The 13,966-nt window shown below is 42.0% G+C and overlaps 1 protein-coding gene across 1 annotated transcript in view; it reads left to right on the forward strand.

Annotated features, from left to right (window-relative positions):
• The window catches only part of LOC126163322 (mite allergen Der f 3-like), an 83,812-nt gene that overhangs the window by 5,619 nt on the left and 64,227 nt on the right, over nucleotides 1–13,966 (forward strand). The window contains exons 2-3 of the mRNA XM_049920168.1: nucleotides 9,712–9,797; nucleotides 12,441–12,529. Coding sequence (XP_049776125.1) covers nucleotides 9,712–9,797; nucleotides 12,441–12,529 — 175 coding nt within the window. The remainder of the gene's footprint in view (nucleotides 1–9,711; nucleotides 9,798–12,440; nucleotides 12,530–13,966) is intronic.

The raw sequence follows: 13,966 nt of genomic DNA on the forward strand, positions 1-13,966 counted from the left end.
TAGGGGAAGCTGGCAAATCTTACAGGTGACAGTGTAGTGGGTGGTGGTGGTATCACGCTAGGAAAATTTCCTGTAGTAGTTGGTGTTAGAGCTGCACCATTTTTAGATTGAAATCAGCTGATAGGTATACCTGCATTAAAAAAGTCCCTCTAGCAAAGGAATCACCTTCAGAGGAGGGCAGGTATCCAAGTAGAGAAGGATTTAGCATATTTCATCAAAATATAAGAGGTATTAGAGATAAAGTTAGTGAAATGTTGGCTCTGACATTATTGGTATATCGGAGCACCACTTAAATCTGACAATTCAGGGGCTTCCTATACCAGTATACAGATTAGCTGGCTGTTTTTCAACGAGTTCTTTGCGTATTTGGGGAGTGGCCATGTACGTAAAAAGAAACTGTAATCTATTTGAGTCCATAGACGCATCACGGCACTGCACTGAACAGGTACTTGAATGTTGTGCAGGGGCAACTGAGTTTAGTTTCACTAATTTTCTAATTGTTGTTGTTGTTTGTCGGTCCTCTAGCTCAAGCTAGAGAGGGTTTTTGATTTATTTTATAGGAAGTTCCGAAAATTAGTTATATATGGTGACTTCAATATTAATTTTGTATACGATTCTGCAAGAAAAAGGATGTTGCTAGATCTCCTAAACTAATGTGTTCTGATGCAGATTGTGCTTTTCCCAACCAGGGTGCAGGGAACAGAAGCACAGCCATCGACAATATTTTTAATTATTCTTCATTATTAGATGGGCATTCTATTAGAAAAAGGTTGAATGGCCTTTCAGTTCATGAAGCACAAATTTTGACATCAAAAGGCTTTTTTACTCAAACAAATATTATTTATAATTACAAACTATGTAGGAAAGCTAATCCAACGGCAATAGAGAGTTTTTTAAACCTCCTGAATGAACAAGAGTGGCAGAGTCCCGATAACATACATGACAAATGTGATGCTTTCCTTAATAAATTTCTCATGCTCTTTGAGAGTTGCTTTCCATTAGAACATTTTAAACAGTGTACTTGTAGTGAAAGACATCGTCGGTGGCTGACTAGTGGGATAAGGAAGTAGCGTAGAAAAATGCAATAATTACATCAAATTTGGTAGAAAGTTACAATCAAGCTACAGTAGCCCATTATGAACAGTATTTTACAGTGCTGAAAAAAATGTTATTAGGAAGGCAAAGAGTATGTGGTACGCAAATAGATTAGCTAATTCACAGGATAAAATTAAAACCATATGATCCGCTGTGAAGGAAGCGTCTGGTCAGCAGCGCAAGGTCATAAAGTCAGTTTGTAGCAAAAATATATCTGTTATTGGTAAGTCAGATATATGTACAGTATTTAACAATCATTTTCTGAGCATTGCCGGTGAATGAAATAAAAACTTAGTTTCTATGGGGAATCATATAACTCTCTTGGAAAATGCCTTTTGAGGTTGATGTCTGAAATACTCTTCTGTGATACTGAGAAGGGGGAGATTGAGTCAATAATTAAATCTTTGAAGACTAACGGCCCACACGGATATGATGGAGTGCCTAGCAGAATATTGTAGTACCGTGCTGCACATGTTAGCCCTGTATTTAGCCGTATTTGTAATTTTCCTTTAAGAACAGTCATTTTTCTGAACGATTAAAGTACTCAGTAGTAAAACCGCTTTATAAAAAGGAAGAAAGAGATAATGTAAACAGTTTTAGAGCTATTTCTATGGCATCAGTGTTTGCTAAAGTTATTGAAAAGACTGTGTATGTAAGGGTAATTGATCATTTTATACCACATAATTTGTTATCAAATGTACGCTTCGGCTTTAGAAGTAATTTAACAATTAAAAGACTGTAGTCTCTTTTCTCTGTGAGGTACTGGTAAAATTAAACATCTACATCTACGTGATTACCCTGCTATTCACAATAAAGTGCCTGGCAGAGTGTTCAATGAACCACCTTCAAGCCGTCTCTCTACCGTTCCACTCTCGAAAGGTTTTTCTACAGTGCAACTTTCTACTTTAACTAAGGCGTTTGACCGTGTTGATTACAAAAACTGTAAAATTAGGATAAAAAGCTAAAAACTGTACACAAAAAAAACACACACTGTGACGATTAAAAGAAATACTAGGCGAAGTATGGCCGGACTGTAAAAATAGCGATGGGCGGCGGCGTAGCACTTAACAGTCATAAAAATAATCAATTGCTGTACTGTTTATAAACCACTACAGTCAAAGGAATAAAATAAGAATAACGTTTATAATGTCATAAATAATAGCGAGTGTTACCAGATACAATAAAATACTAGTGTCATCGGGCTTACGAGAGACAGGTTCCAGTGATTCAGTTAAAGTATGAGTAAGGGCGAATACAGACTACTCTGACGTGACGTGGAAACACGTGGGCTCACGTCACAACGTGCGTGATATAAAAATCCAACACAGGGTTTTCTGCGCTTGTGTTTATATAGAGCTGACGCGACCAGGGAATGCGTTGGATGATGCAATATGACGCTACACGCCTTATGACGCGTGGGAAGAATATGTAAAGTTCTACATTTTCGTCAGTCGTGGGAAGGCGTCAGAAGTGTGAAGTGGTTTCTCCTCTACCGTTTGCAGTTATTATTTGAGGATGGAGGAGATGTTGATTGAATAAGTTCGGTCAAATCCGGTGCTGTATTACCCTACAAACCGGGAATATCGTAACCAGCATTCAAGGAAAGAGGCTTGGGACGAAATAGGAGAAAAACTCGGCATTACAGGTTAGTGAAAACAGTTACTTTTTCCATATTTTTTATTAGTTTTTCTTTTTTACCATTTTGTAATAGGCGTTATACAGGGTGATTCAAAAAGAATACCACAACTTTAGGAATTTAAAACTCTGCAACGACAAAAGGCAGAGCTAACCACTATCTGTCGGCGAATTAAGGGAGCTATAAAGTTTCATTTAGTTGTACATTTGTTCGCTTGAGGCGCTGTTGACTAGGCGTCAGCGTCAGTTGATGCTAAGATGGCGACCGCTCAACGGAAAGCTTTTTGTGTTATTGAGTACGGCAGAAGTGAATCGACGACAGTTGTTCAGCGTGCATTTCGAACGAAGTATGGTGTTAAACCTCCTGATAGGTGGTGTATTAAACGTTGGTATAAACAGTTTACAGAGAATGGGTGTTTGTGCAAAGGGAAAAGTCCTGGACGGCCGAGAACGAGTGATGAAAATGTAGCACGCATCCAGCAAGCATTATTTGTTCGCAGCCCATGAAAATCGACTCGCAGAGCTAGCAGAGAGCTGCAAATTCCACAATCAACTGTATGGAGAGTCCTACGAAAAAGGTTAGTTATGAAACCTGAACGTCAACTACCCGAGGCGATGGATCGGCCGCCAGGCAGCCCGTGACAGAGCACTTCATCACTGGCCTCCAAGAAGCCCTGATCTTACCCCCTGCGATTTTTTCTTATGGGGGTATGTTAAGGATATGGTGTTTCGGTCACCTCTCCCAGCCACCATTGATGATTTGAAACGAGAAATAACAGCAGCTATCCAAACTGTTACGCCTGATATGCTACAGAGAGTGTGGAACGAGTTGGAGTATCGGGTTGATATTGCTCGAGTGTCTGGAGGGGGTCATATTGAACATCTCTGAACTTGTTTTTGAGTGAAAAAAACCTTTTTAAATACTCTTTGTAATGATGTATAACAGAAGGTTATATTATGTTTCTTTCATTAAATACACATTTTTAAAGTTGTGGTATTCTTTTTGAATCACCCTGTATATTATATTGGTAGGAAAAAAGTATCAATCCATAACAAGTAAAACCAGATATGAATATAACAGATATCTATTATATAAATTGGATTATATGAATTGTAATTAAAAATAACACCCAATTGAACTTAAAACGGTCGGTTATAACGAATGCACGTATTAAGTAAATAATACTGCACGTGTCATGGAGCAACTCTACCGTTTCGAATGGAGTGCCATTCCCAAGGACAACTTGCTGAACCATAATCAGAAACGAAGTACTTATCACTGGTGATGGCCGCTTCTCTCACGAAATTTCTACCAATGGGTTTGAGGTTGGCTACACCATGAACGTGTTCACTTTCCATTCTGATTTGTTCCTCGAAAGGGGAAATATTTTTTGATGTATTCCGAAGCATGTTGTGTAGACAGGTGGAAGCTAAAACTATTAGATCGGCAGTTTCTGGTTTAGTTTCAATAGGCTTTAAAAATATTCTCCAGCGCCCGGCTAGAATTCCGAACGCATTTTCTACAGTCCGTCGAGTTCTTGAATGACGGTAGTTGTATACCTTATCTTCGTCACTTATAATGGCTGCTTTGCTGTATGGACGCATCACATAGGATTTAAGAGGGAAGGTTTAATCTGCAATAATTACATAAGGAATCTCCATTGCTGGTAGTAGCTCTTTGTGTTTTGGAACGGCGTATTTGTTGCTTTCAAATCTTTTCCCCATCTCAGATCGCTCAAAAGTTCCTCTATCGCTAGTTTTGCCGTAAGCTCCAACGTCAACAAGCGTGAATTTGTAATTTGCATCTACCAAAGCCAATAAAACAATGGAATATATTCCTTTGTAATTATAGTACAATGAACCAGCACCAGCTGGACATCGGATTTGAACGTGCTTGCCGTCCAAAGCTCCTATGCAGTGTGGATAATTCCACTTCTCATCATAATCCTTGGCTATCTGTTCCCATTCATCTTTGTTTGGTTCTGGCATGTAGATCTGTCGTAGAGTTTTCCAAATTACCTCACAACACTAACTATTTCTCCAATAGTTAAAAATCCAATCCGAAAAGAAAAACCCAATGTTCTGTAAGAATTGCCAGTTGCCAAGTACCTGTGAACAGTGAAAAAAAGCCCATTTATTGAATTACTAATCTTCACGTTTTCCTTTGGCAACTAAGCGACCTTTGTCTTTGAGCGCCAAAGGAGAATAAATAAATAACTAAGAGATAACTATGGTGCGTTTAAAATTACTTACGACTTTTGACAGTTCGGTACGGAGTGAGTGGAGGGGAGTGTTGTTGCCAACGCGTGCCAGCAGGCGGCGATATCGCCACGCCTAAGAGGAGCCGGCCGCCAGGTAAACATTCTTTAGCGGTGTAGAAACGACAATAATGAAAAGAGAACGTTCTTTGGCGGCAAAGAAGCAATTGTGGTAGTGTTTACCTACGGCCTGGTGACGGGAATGCCTTACAGGCCGACACCGGTGGCGGCTCGGGGGGAAAGCCTTGCTCGCCATTGGTGTTGCCTGGGTAACGGAGTCACGTCACCTCCGGCAGGCCAAACATCAAAATTCGCAACTAATTTTAAACGCACTATGAAGACTAGCCTAGAATTCTAAACTAATTTCTCTGTTCTAGGTAATGAATGTAAAGACAACTGGAATAAACTGCGGAATGCGTACATCCAGCCTAAACACTGTAGAACCACAAAATCAGGTCAGGCAGCAATGAGTTTGAGCAAATGGAAATTTGAAGATGAAATGGCTTTTTGAATCCAACTCACGTAACAAGGAAAACTCGAGGAAATGCGGAAGAAAGCCCCAATAATGAAGATTATGATGGAACACGAGAAGAAACTGGCTTATGTCCGATTCATGAAACAGACTCACAAGTGGCCTCGTCAGAAAGTTCCCAATCCAATCCACCAAGAAACGATCGGGGGGGGGGGGGGGAAGGGGGGGGAAAGCCTGGCTCGCCATTGGTGTTGCCTGGGTAACGGAGTCACGTCACCTCCGGCAGGCCAAACAACAAAATTCGCAACAAATTTTAAACACACTGTAAAGACTAGCCTAGAATTCTAAACTAATTTCTCTGTTCTTGGTAATGAATGTAAAGACAACTGGAATAAACTGCGGAATGCGTACATCCAGCTTAAACACCGTAGAACCACAAAATCAGGTCAGGCAGCAATGAGTTTGAGCAAATGGAAATTTGAAGATGAAATGGCTTTTTGAATCCCACTCTCGTAACAAGGAAAACTCGAGGAAATGCGGAAGACAGCCCCAATAATGAAGATTATGATGGAACACGAGAAGAAACTGGCTTATGTCCGATTGATGAAACAGACTCACAAGTGGCCTCGTCAGAAAGTTCCCAATCCAATCCACCAAGAAACGATATGCTGAAAATTGCAGTCCCTACGGCGGAGGCCATCGACAATCCCACTGCTAATGTATCAGATTTTCCAACAACTTTTACTCAACGTTCAGCGAAGCCCGTAAAGCCTTATGTTGGAAAAAAACGTTTGTCGCCATCCGTACAAGAAATGGTTAAAATAATGAAAGACAATCAACGCTTGCGCTCCCAAGTACTTCTTCAAAGTGCACACGCTACATCAAGTGACAACGTGGGCAATGAATGCGAACTTTTTTTCCTCAGCATGGCGAAACATGAGAAACAATTGCGTCCTGATGAGAAAATTAGAGTGAAAATGGAAGTGAACAACATTGTTTTGGGAGCAGCGTTGCAAGCAGCACGTGGGAGCTCATTTCAGGTGAACCCTGGTTACCACAGTACTCTTAATGCAAATCCGTCATCATTCTATCAATCCTCCTCAACACCGTCTCCTTACAATCTGAACACAGATTGGACTGCTCAACGAACTCAACGTTGTCCTACACTTGGTGAGAGAAACACCAAGAAAACTTTTCTAATTTGTAATTACCTTTCTGATGTATAATGAAACGCACTTTGTGAAAAGAAAATCAATAAAAATTCCAAAATGTCTCTGTGATAATTTTTTTCACTCCCAGATATATAATACAATAAAGTATTAGCACTTGTTGTTGTTGTGGTCTTCAGTCCTGAGACTGGTTTGATGCAGCTCTCCATGCTACTCTATCCTGTGCAAGCTTTTTCATCTCCCAGTACCTACTGCAACCTACATCCTTCTGAATCTGCTTAGTGTATTCATCTCTTGGTGTCTCTCTACGATTTGTACCCTCCACGCTGCCCTCCAATACTAAATTGGTGATCCCTTGATGCCTCAGAACATGTCCTACCAACCGATACCTCCTTCTGGTCAAGCTGTGCCACAAACTCCTCTTCTCCCAATCCTATTCAATACTTCCTCATTAGTTATGTGATCTACCCATCTAATCTTCAGCATTCTTCTGTAGCACCACATTTCGAAAGCTTCTATTCTCTTCTTGTCCAAACTATTTATCGTCCATGTTTCACTTCCATACATGGCTATGCTCCATACAAATACTTTCAGAAATGATTTCCTGACACTTAAATCTATACTCGATGTTAACAAATTTCTCTTCTTCAGAAACGCTTTCCTTGCCATTGCCAGTCTACATTTTATATCTTCTCTACTTCGACCATCATCAGTTATTTTGCTCCTCAGATAGCAAAACTCCTTTACTACTTTAAGTGTCTCATTTCCTAATCTAATTCCCTCAGCATCACCCGACTTAATTCGACTACATTCCATTATCCTCGTTTTGCTTTTGTTGATGTTCATCTTATATTCTCCTTTCAAGACGCTATCCATTCCATTCAACTGCTCTTCCAAGTCCTTTGCTGTCTCTGACAGAATTACAATGTCATCGGTGAACCTCAAAGTTTTTATTTCTTCTCCATGGATTTTAATACCTACTCCGAATTTTTCTTTTGTTTCCTTTACTGCTTGTTCAATATACAGACTGAATAACACCGGGGAGAGGCTACAACTCTGTCTTACTCCCTTCCCAACAACTGCTTCCCTTTCATGTCCCTCGACTCTTATAACTGCTATCTGGTTTCTGTACAAATTGTAAACAGCCTTTCGCTCGCTGTATTTTACCCCTGCCACCTTTAGAATTTGAAAGAGAGTATTCCAATCAACATTGTCAAAAGCTATCTCTAAGTCTACAAATACTTTCCTTAATCTTTCTTCTAAGATAAGTCGTAAGGTCTGTATTGCCTCACGTATTCCAGTATTTCTACAGAATCCAAACTGATCTTCCCCAAGGTCGGCTTCTACTAGTTTTTCCATTCATCTGTAAAGAATTCGTGTTAGTATTTTGCAGTTGTGGCTTATTAAACTGATTGTTCGGTAATTTTCACATCTGTCAACACCTTCTTTCTTTGGGATTGGAATTATTATATTCTTCTTCAAGTCTGGGGTATTTCATACATCTTGCTTACCAGATGGTAGAGTTTTGTCAGGACTTGCTCTCCCAAGGCCGTCAGTAGTTCCAATGGAATGTTGTCTACTCTGGGGGCCTTTTTTCGACTCAGGTCTTTCAGTGCTCTGTCAAACTCTTCACGCAGTATAGTATCTCCCATTTCATCTTCATCTACATCCTCTTCCATTTCCATAATATTGTCCTCAAGTACATCGCCCTTGTATAGACCCTCTATATAGTCCTTCCACCTTTCTGCATTCCCTTCTTTGCTTAGAACTGGGTTTCCATCAAAGCTCTTGATGTTCATACAAGTGGTTCTCTCACCTTCAAAGGTCTCTTTAATTTTCGTGTAGGCAGTATCTATCTTACCCCTAGTGAGATAGTCCTCTACATCCTTACATTTGTCCTCTAGCCACCCCTGCTTAGCCATTTTGCACTTCCTGTCGATCTCATTTTTGAGACGTTTGTATTCCTTTTTGCCTGCTTCATTTATTTCTTTTTTTCTCCTTTCATCAATTAAATTCAATATTTCTTCTGCTACCCAAGGATTTCTATTAGCCCTCGTCTTTTTACCTACTTGATCCTCTGCTGTCTTGACTACTTCATCCCTCAGAGCTACCCATTCTTCTTCTACTGTATTTCTTTCCCCCATTCCTGTCAATTGTTCCCTTATGCTCTCCCTGAAACTCTGTACAACCTCTGGTTCTTTCAGTTTATCCAGGTCCCATCTCCTTAAATTCCCACCTTTTTGCAGTTTCTTCAGTTTTAATCTACAGGTCATAACCAAAAGATTGTGGTCAGAGTCCACATCTGCCCCTGCACTTACCTCAAGCAAACTGCAAGTCGTATCTCCGTCGGAATGCTTTCCCTGAGTTGAGTGGAGCGTTTTTCTATTATCGGACCAACCAAGTTCAGTAGATGGTAGAATGCAGTTTTTGTCATTCTGTAATACCACTTAAACCGCTCTTCATCTTCTATTAGTTGAGGCATTAAATTTTGGAACTCCCCAAATTCGTCTCGCCCCATATTGATAGGATGCACCCATTCTCTAGACGAGCAAATGGATGCAATACACAGAGCAGCCATTTCTTCTTCTTCTTCTTCCAGCATGTCAAAAACACGCAATACATTCATGGTTGCAGGTTCAAAACAAACCGTCAGAAAATACAATACAGACGAAGTAGTTGTTTCGTGCTGCTATACGTCAGGCCAATGTGAACACAGCTTCATGTCTGACGTGGTCCCACGATGCCTGACGTGACGTGGGAACACGTCACGCCAGAGTAGTCTGTGTTCACCTTTAGGCACGTACGTATCATTTATGCCAAAAACATTCAGACATTCGACTTCAGTGATTTGGAGGAGTACATGGTCGAAGTTATGCCAGATATCTCACAGAGTGCAGCACTGACAAAAGTTTTTCGGATAATATTTTTAAAAAGCAGTTTCACTAACATGTCATAATTAACGGGGTATTAATGGACATTCATGTAATACAGAGTAAATACGCATTTTGGCACCTGTTATTGTCAACAATGTCTGTACCTTCATTGCATGAAGAACACATGGCAAATGTATGTTCCGTTGCAGGTGGCTCAGTGCAGCGGAGGGTGTCGGTACTACAAGGTCGCATAGTCAACGGCGTCGAAGCCGCACCTGGGGAGTTCCCTCATCAGGTGAGTACTAATACCAAAGAAGCTGGCCAAATGCCTGGCAGTGTAACTTACAAGCGCTAAAAAGAGGAAATTCATATGGCGCAGACTGAGATCCTTATTGCTAGTTATTTTTCTACAGTGCAACTTCCCACTAACAATCTGATTTTTTCCATCATAAACGATTTTTTTGAAAGCCTGCGACTGTGAAAACACTGGGTTTGTCTATAAATAACTTTTCTGCTATACACGAAAATCGTGACTGGTAGCGGAAAAGTTATTTATAAGCATCCCCAGTAACACTTCTACCCATTGGTGAATCTCTCCGTTACTCAGAAACGAGTAAGAAAATTTCTCAGCTACCTGTAGGTATACATCCCGTACAGCAAAACTCTTTGGAACTCCAATGTTGGTAGCAATGTTGGTACGCTCTGTAGATTGCAACCGAATGTTTGTAGTAAAATAACTAGAAACCATTGGTAAAGTCTGATGTCCAAAACAGTAGAACGCTGGTGAGCGAGAATTCAAGTGAGCAGAAATTCTTCCCTGCTTATAGAGCTTCCACACATATAGCAATTTAGAGAGAGCTTCTGTTATTTCCAGAGGTTTTTTCTTAATGTAGGTCTAGTAGCTATGTATCTCTTGGGAACAGTTAAGAAGAGAAACATGGAAAGAACGTGGAATGAATTAAGAAACTGTGTCAAATGATGCACTCTTACACTGTCCAACGTGTCTCAGAATCTGATGGAGTTGGGACATGTGGAAGTACTGACGACGACCCGTCCATTTGGTGGAGCTGTTAAGCACAGGAACGCCGTTAGTATTATTCGAGAGGTGTAGGCTATGAAGCAGCATCGGGTTTAAGCCTCCCCCTTCTTTGCTTTCCATTTTTAGCACACATTTAAGCAACACGTAACAGGGGCGCACCAAAGTGATGCAAACCACACAGAAGCACACCTTACTCTTCATAACAGGTCGTGGAAGACCTACCTCAGGAGCTACAGTGGCAGAGCGCTTGGGGGAAAATTTGCCAGCCATAGAATGGGAGTGTTATACTATCATATATAATACCGGAGACAAGGACTTTTGTGAGAGTGTTCTGAGTACTTCTTCGAAAACTGCTTCGAGCAGATAGAGAACTAGTTCGCGCAGGCAAGTTTTCGAATCGGTTAACGTGGGGGAGGGCATTAGAGATTGGAAGGCAGTGATTGTATCAATGACTACAGGCCTTATAAAGATAAGAAAGTTGGAAAAACGTAGCTTAGCAAGAGCAATAATTGCACAGTATTTGGGCGTCCTACATGAGATGTTCAGCTTGCCATTGTGGCCGAGCGGTTCTAGGCGCTTCAGTCCCGAACGGCGCTGCTCCTACGGTCACAGGTTCGAATCCTGCCTCGGGCATGGATGTGTATAATGTCCTTAGGTTAGTTAGGTGTAAGTAGTTCTAAGTCTAGGGGACAGATGACCTCAGATGTCACATAGTGGTTAGAGCCATTTAAACCATTTTGAGATATTCAGCTGCGAGAACGATGATGTGGAGCAAAACTAGATTAAATTCGACAGAATTGTACAATGCGCCTTCGCCCAATATGTGCTGGGCAAGCGTGTGATGTATTGGAAAGACCCGTAGAGGCTCATTTGCCATAGTTTCATCACAGATAGAAGTGTAAAGACCAGTTGACAAACAGAAGCTGAACGAAGCCAAAATGAGCGCAAGGAGAGGAATGCAAGAAATATTCAGTGAAATATAAGATAACATTTTGCTAACAGATCTGCAAAAACTTCGAGGCAGATTAAAACTGTGTGCCAGGCCAAGACTCGATCTCGGGACCTTTGCCTCAGGCGGTAGAGCACTTGCCCACGAAAGGCAAAGGTCCTGAGCTCGAGTCTCGGTCCAACACACAGTTTTAATCTGCAAGTAAGTTTCATATCAGCGCACACTCCATTGCAGAATGAAAATTTCATTCTAGATCTGAAAAAATCGTTCCCACTTGCGAGAAGCGTTGTCAGGCAGATGCACATAATTATAGTCCTAAATCGCTGATGCCACTTTGTAGCAGAATTATGAAACATGTGCTATACTTCCGTATTATGACATTTTTGGAGAATAAAGATCTCCTATACAAAAATCAACACGTGCTCCATAAATAGAGGTGCTGTGAAACACACCGTTGTTCGTCCACGATATCAATGGTACAGTAGTCATATGCACCTAAGTTGACGCCTTGTTTGTTGGCTTCCCGAAAGCATTCTTTGCAGTTCAGCGCTGTTCTATAGTGAACAAAAGACGAGCTTACCGAGTGTCGGATAATATTGTGATTCAATTCAGAATTCCCTGCCAGCTTTAACCCAACACATTGTTGTTAACGAGACGAAATCGACGGACGCAAAGGTAAATTCGGCAGTAAGTCCTCACGCGGAGGTTCATTGGCAGTCGTTCCTCCCACGCGGCATTCGCGAGTGGAACAGGAAGGGCCAAAATGATGGTTACACAGGAATTTCCCTCCGCCACATACCGTAACGTGGCTTACTGTAGATGTTGAGCCTTCAAAACTACCTGCGCATGAAACCTGCTCAGTGCGAGAAAGAAGTGAACATTTGGATTATGTTGGATGTCTTTTTTTTCTGTCTGTAGCAGCTGGGAGGATGTAATACTTTGTGTTTCAGGTGTCGCTGCGGGCCAAAGGATATCACCAGTGTGGCGCCTCCATCCTGAACGAGAACTGGCTGGTCACAGCAGCCCACTGCGTCGAAGTGTGAGTAGTTCGTCAAGTATGTAAAATATACCGATTAGTGCCATATTCCCAGAGAGAATCGTCCATTAAGCGCAGGACGCTGTTGGCACCACATTATCTGTTTTTTCAACATTATTGTTTGAAACGCCTGCACTAGCAGGGCAGAGCGGATTAGGTTGTGGAAAGGGAAACTTTACTTATCAACACACAGTACTACAACATGGATACAAAACACTGTAATTGATCTCCCTTGATTAAATTTAGATCGGCTGTAGATCACACTCAAAATCGAAGGGACAAGGCCTAAGCAAGAAATTGAATTACAAGGTCCATCTGGAGGTTTCACCCAAAAATATTTTCTAAATCTTCAATCTAAACAGACTGAAGGCCCTAGAAATTTAATTTAAATGGAACTTGGCTGGAGGCCGCATATTAAGCAATAAGGAGAGTTACAATCAAAAGGCAGAAGGCCCTATCTTAAAACATTGTTGCCCGTGGGAATGTCCCAAAGGTACAATCAGAATCAAACGAAGAAATGCAAACAGTTGAGGCTCGATAGTAGGTTAGGTGACGACTCAACATGCATGTCCAAGATCTGTGGGCGACGAACTTCGTAGCACTCGCAAGCAGCACCTCACACTCCAACCGCGCGTGCACGCCGCCAGCGGCGCCGGTCCTACTTCGTGCAACGGGGACTTCTTTGCTGCTCCACGTCAACCGCCCGACGAGTCACACACCGCCAGCCGGTAACTATATCCGCCACACCAAAGATAGTACAGCAGAACTAGTATTGATGTCCGCCACTCGTGGTCTCGCGGTAGCGTTCTCGCTTCCCGAGAACGGGGTCCAGGGTTCGATTCCCGGCGGGGTCTAGGATTTTCACCTGCCTCGAGATGACTGGGTGTTGTGTCGTCTTCATCATCATCATTCATCCCCATTACGGTCGGAGGACGGCAACGGTAAACCACCTCCATTAGGACCTTACCTAGTACGACGATGCGGGTCTCCCGCATCGTTCCCCTACGCTCTGTAAAGAAGCATGGGACTTCATTTCCATTTCACTAGTATTGATACACGCTGTTGCTGCCACTCACAGAGAGGACAGCAACATTATCGCGAAAATTGCAGGAGATATAAAACCACTGGACTGCAACCAAGGTTTAACCCAAGACAAGCATGACTTGAGCCAGCCACGGCTCAACCTCCCCCCTCAAACTGAATTCCGCGGGGGGGGGGGGGGGGGAGGGGGACTCAACCCCCGGACTACCTGAACTTATCTTGGCTAAGGTGAACGCGATACTGCTTAACCGAGCAGTTATCCTTTACCAACAGATTCACCGGGCCTAAAATATGCACGATGATGCAACGCCCCAGAAAACGAGCAGTAAATTTACTCAGATTTCCGACACGCACCTGCCTGCTGGAGAAATTACGGACATAGGCCTGATCTCCTGGCCT

The sequence above is a fragment of the Schistocerca cancellata genome, chromosome 1, assembly GCF_023864275.1.
Source record: "Schistocerca cancellata isolate TAMUIC-IGC-003103 chromosome 1, iqSchCanc2.1, whole genome shotgun sequence".
Lineage (NCBI taxonomy): Eukaryota > Metazoa > Arthropoda > Insecta > Orthoptera > Acrididae > Schistocerca > Schistocerca cancellata.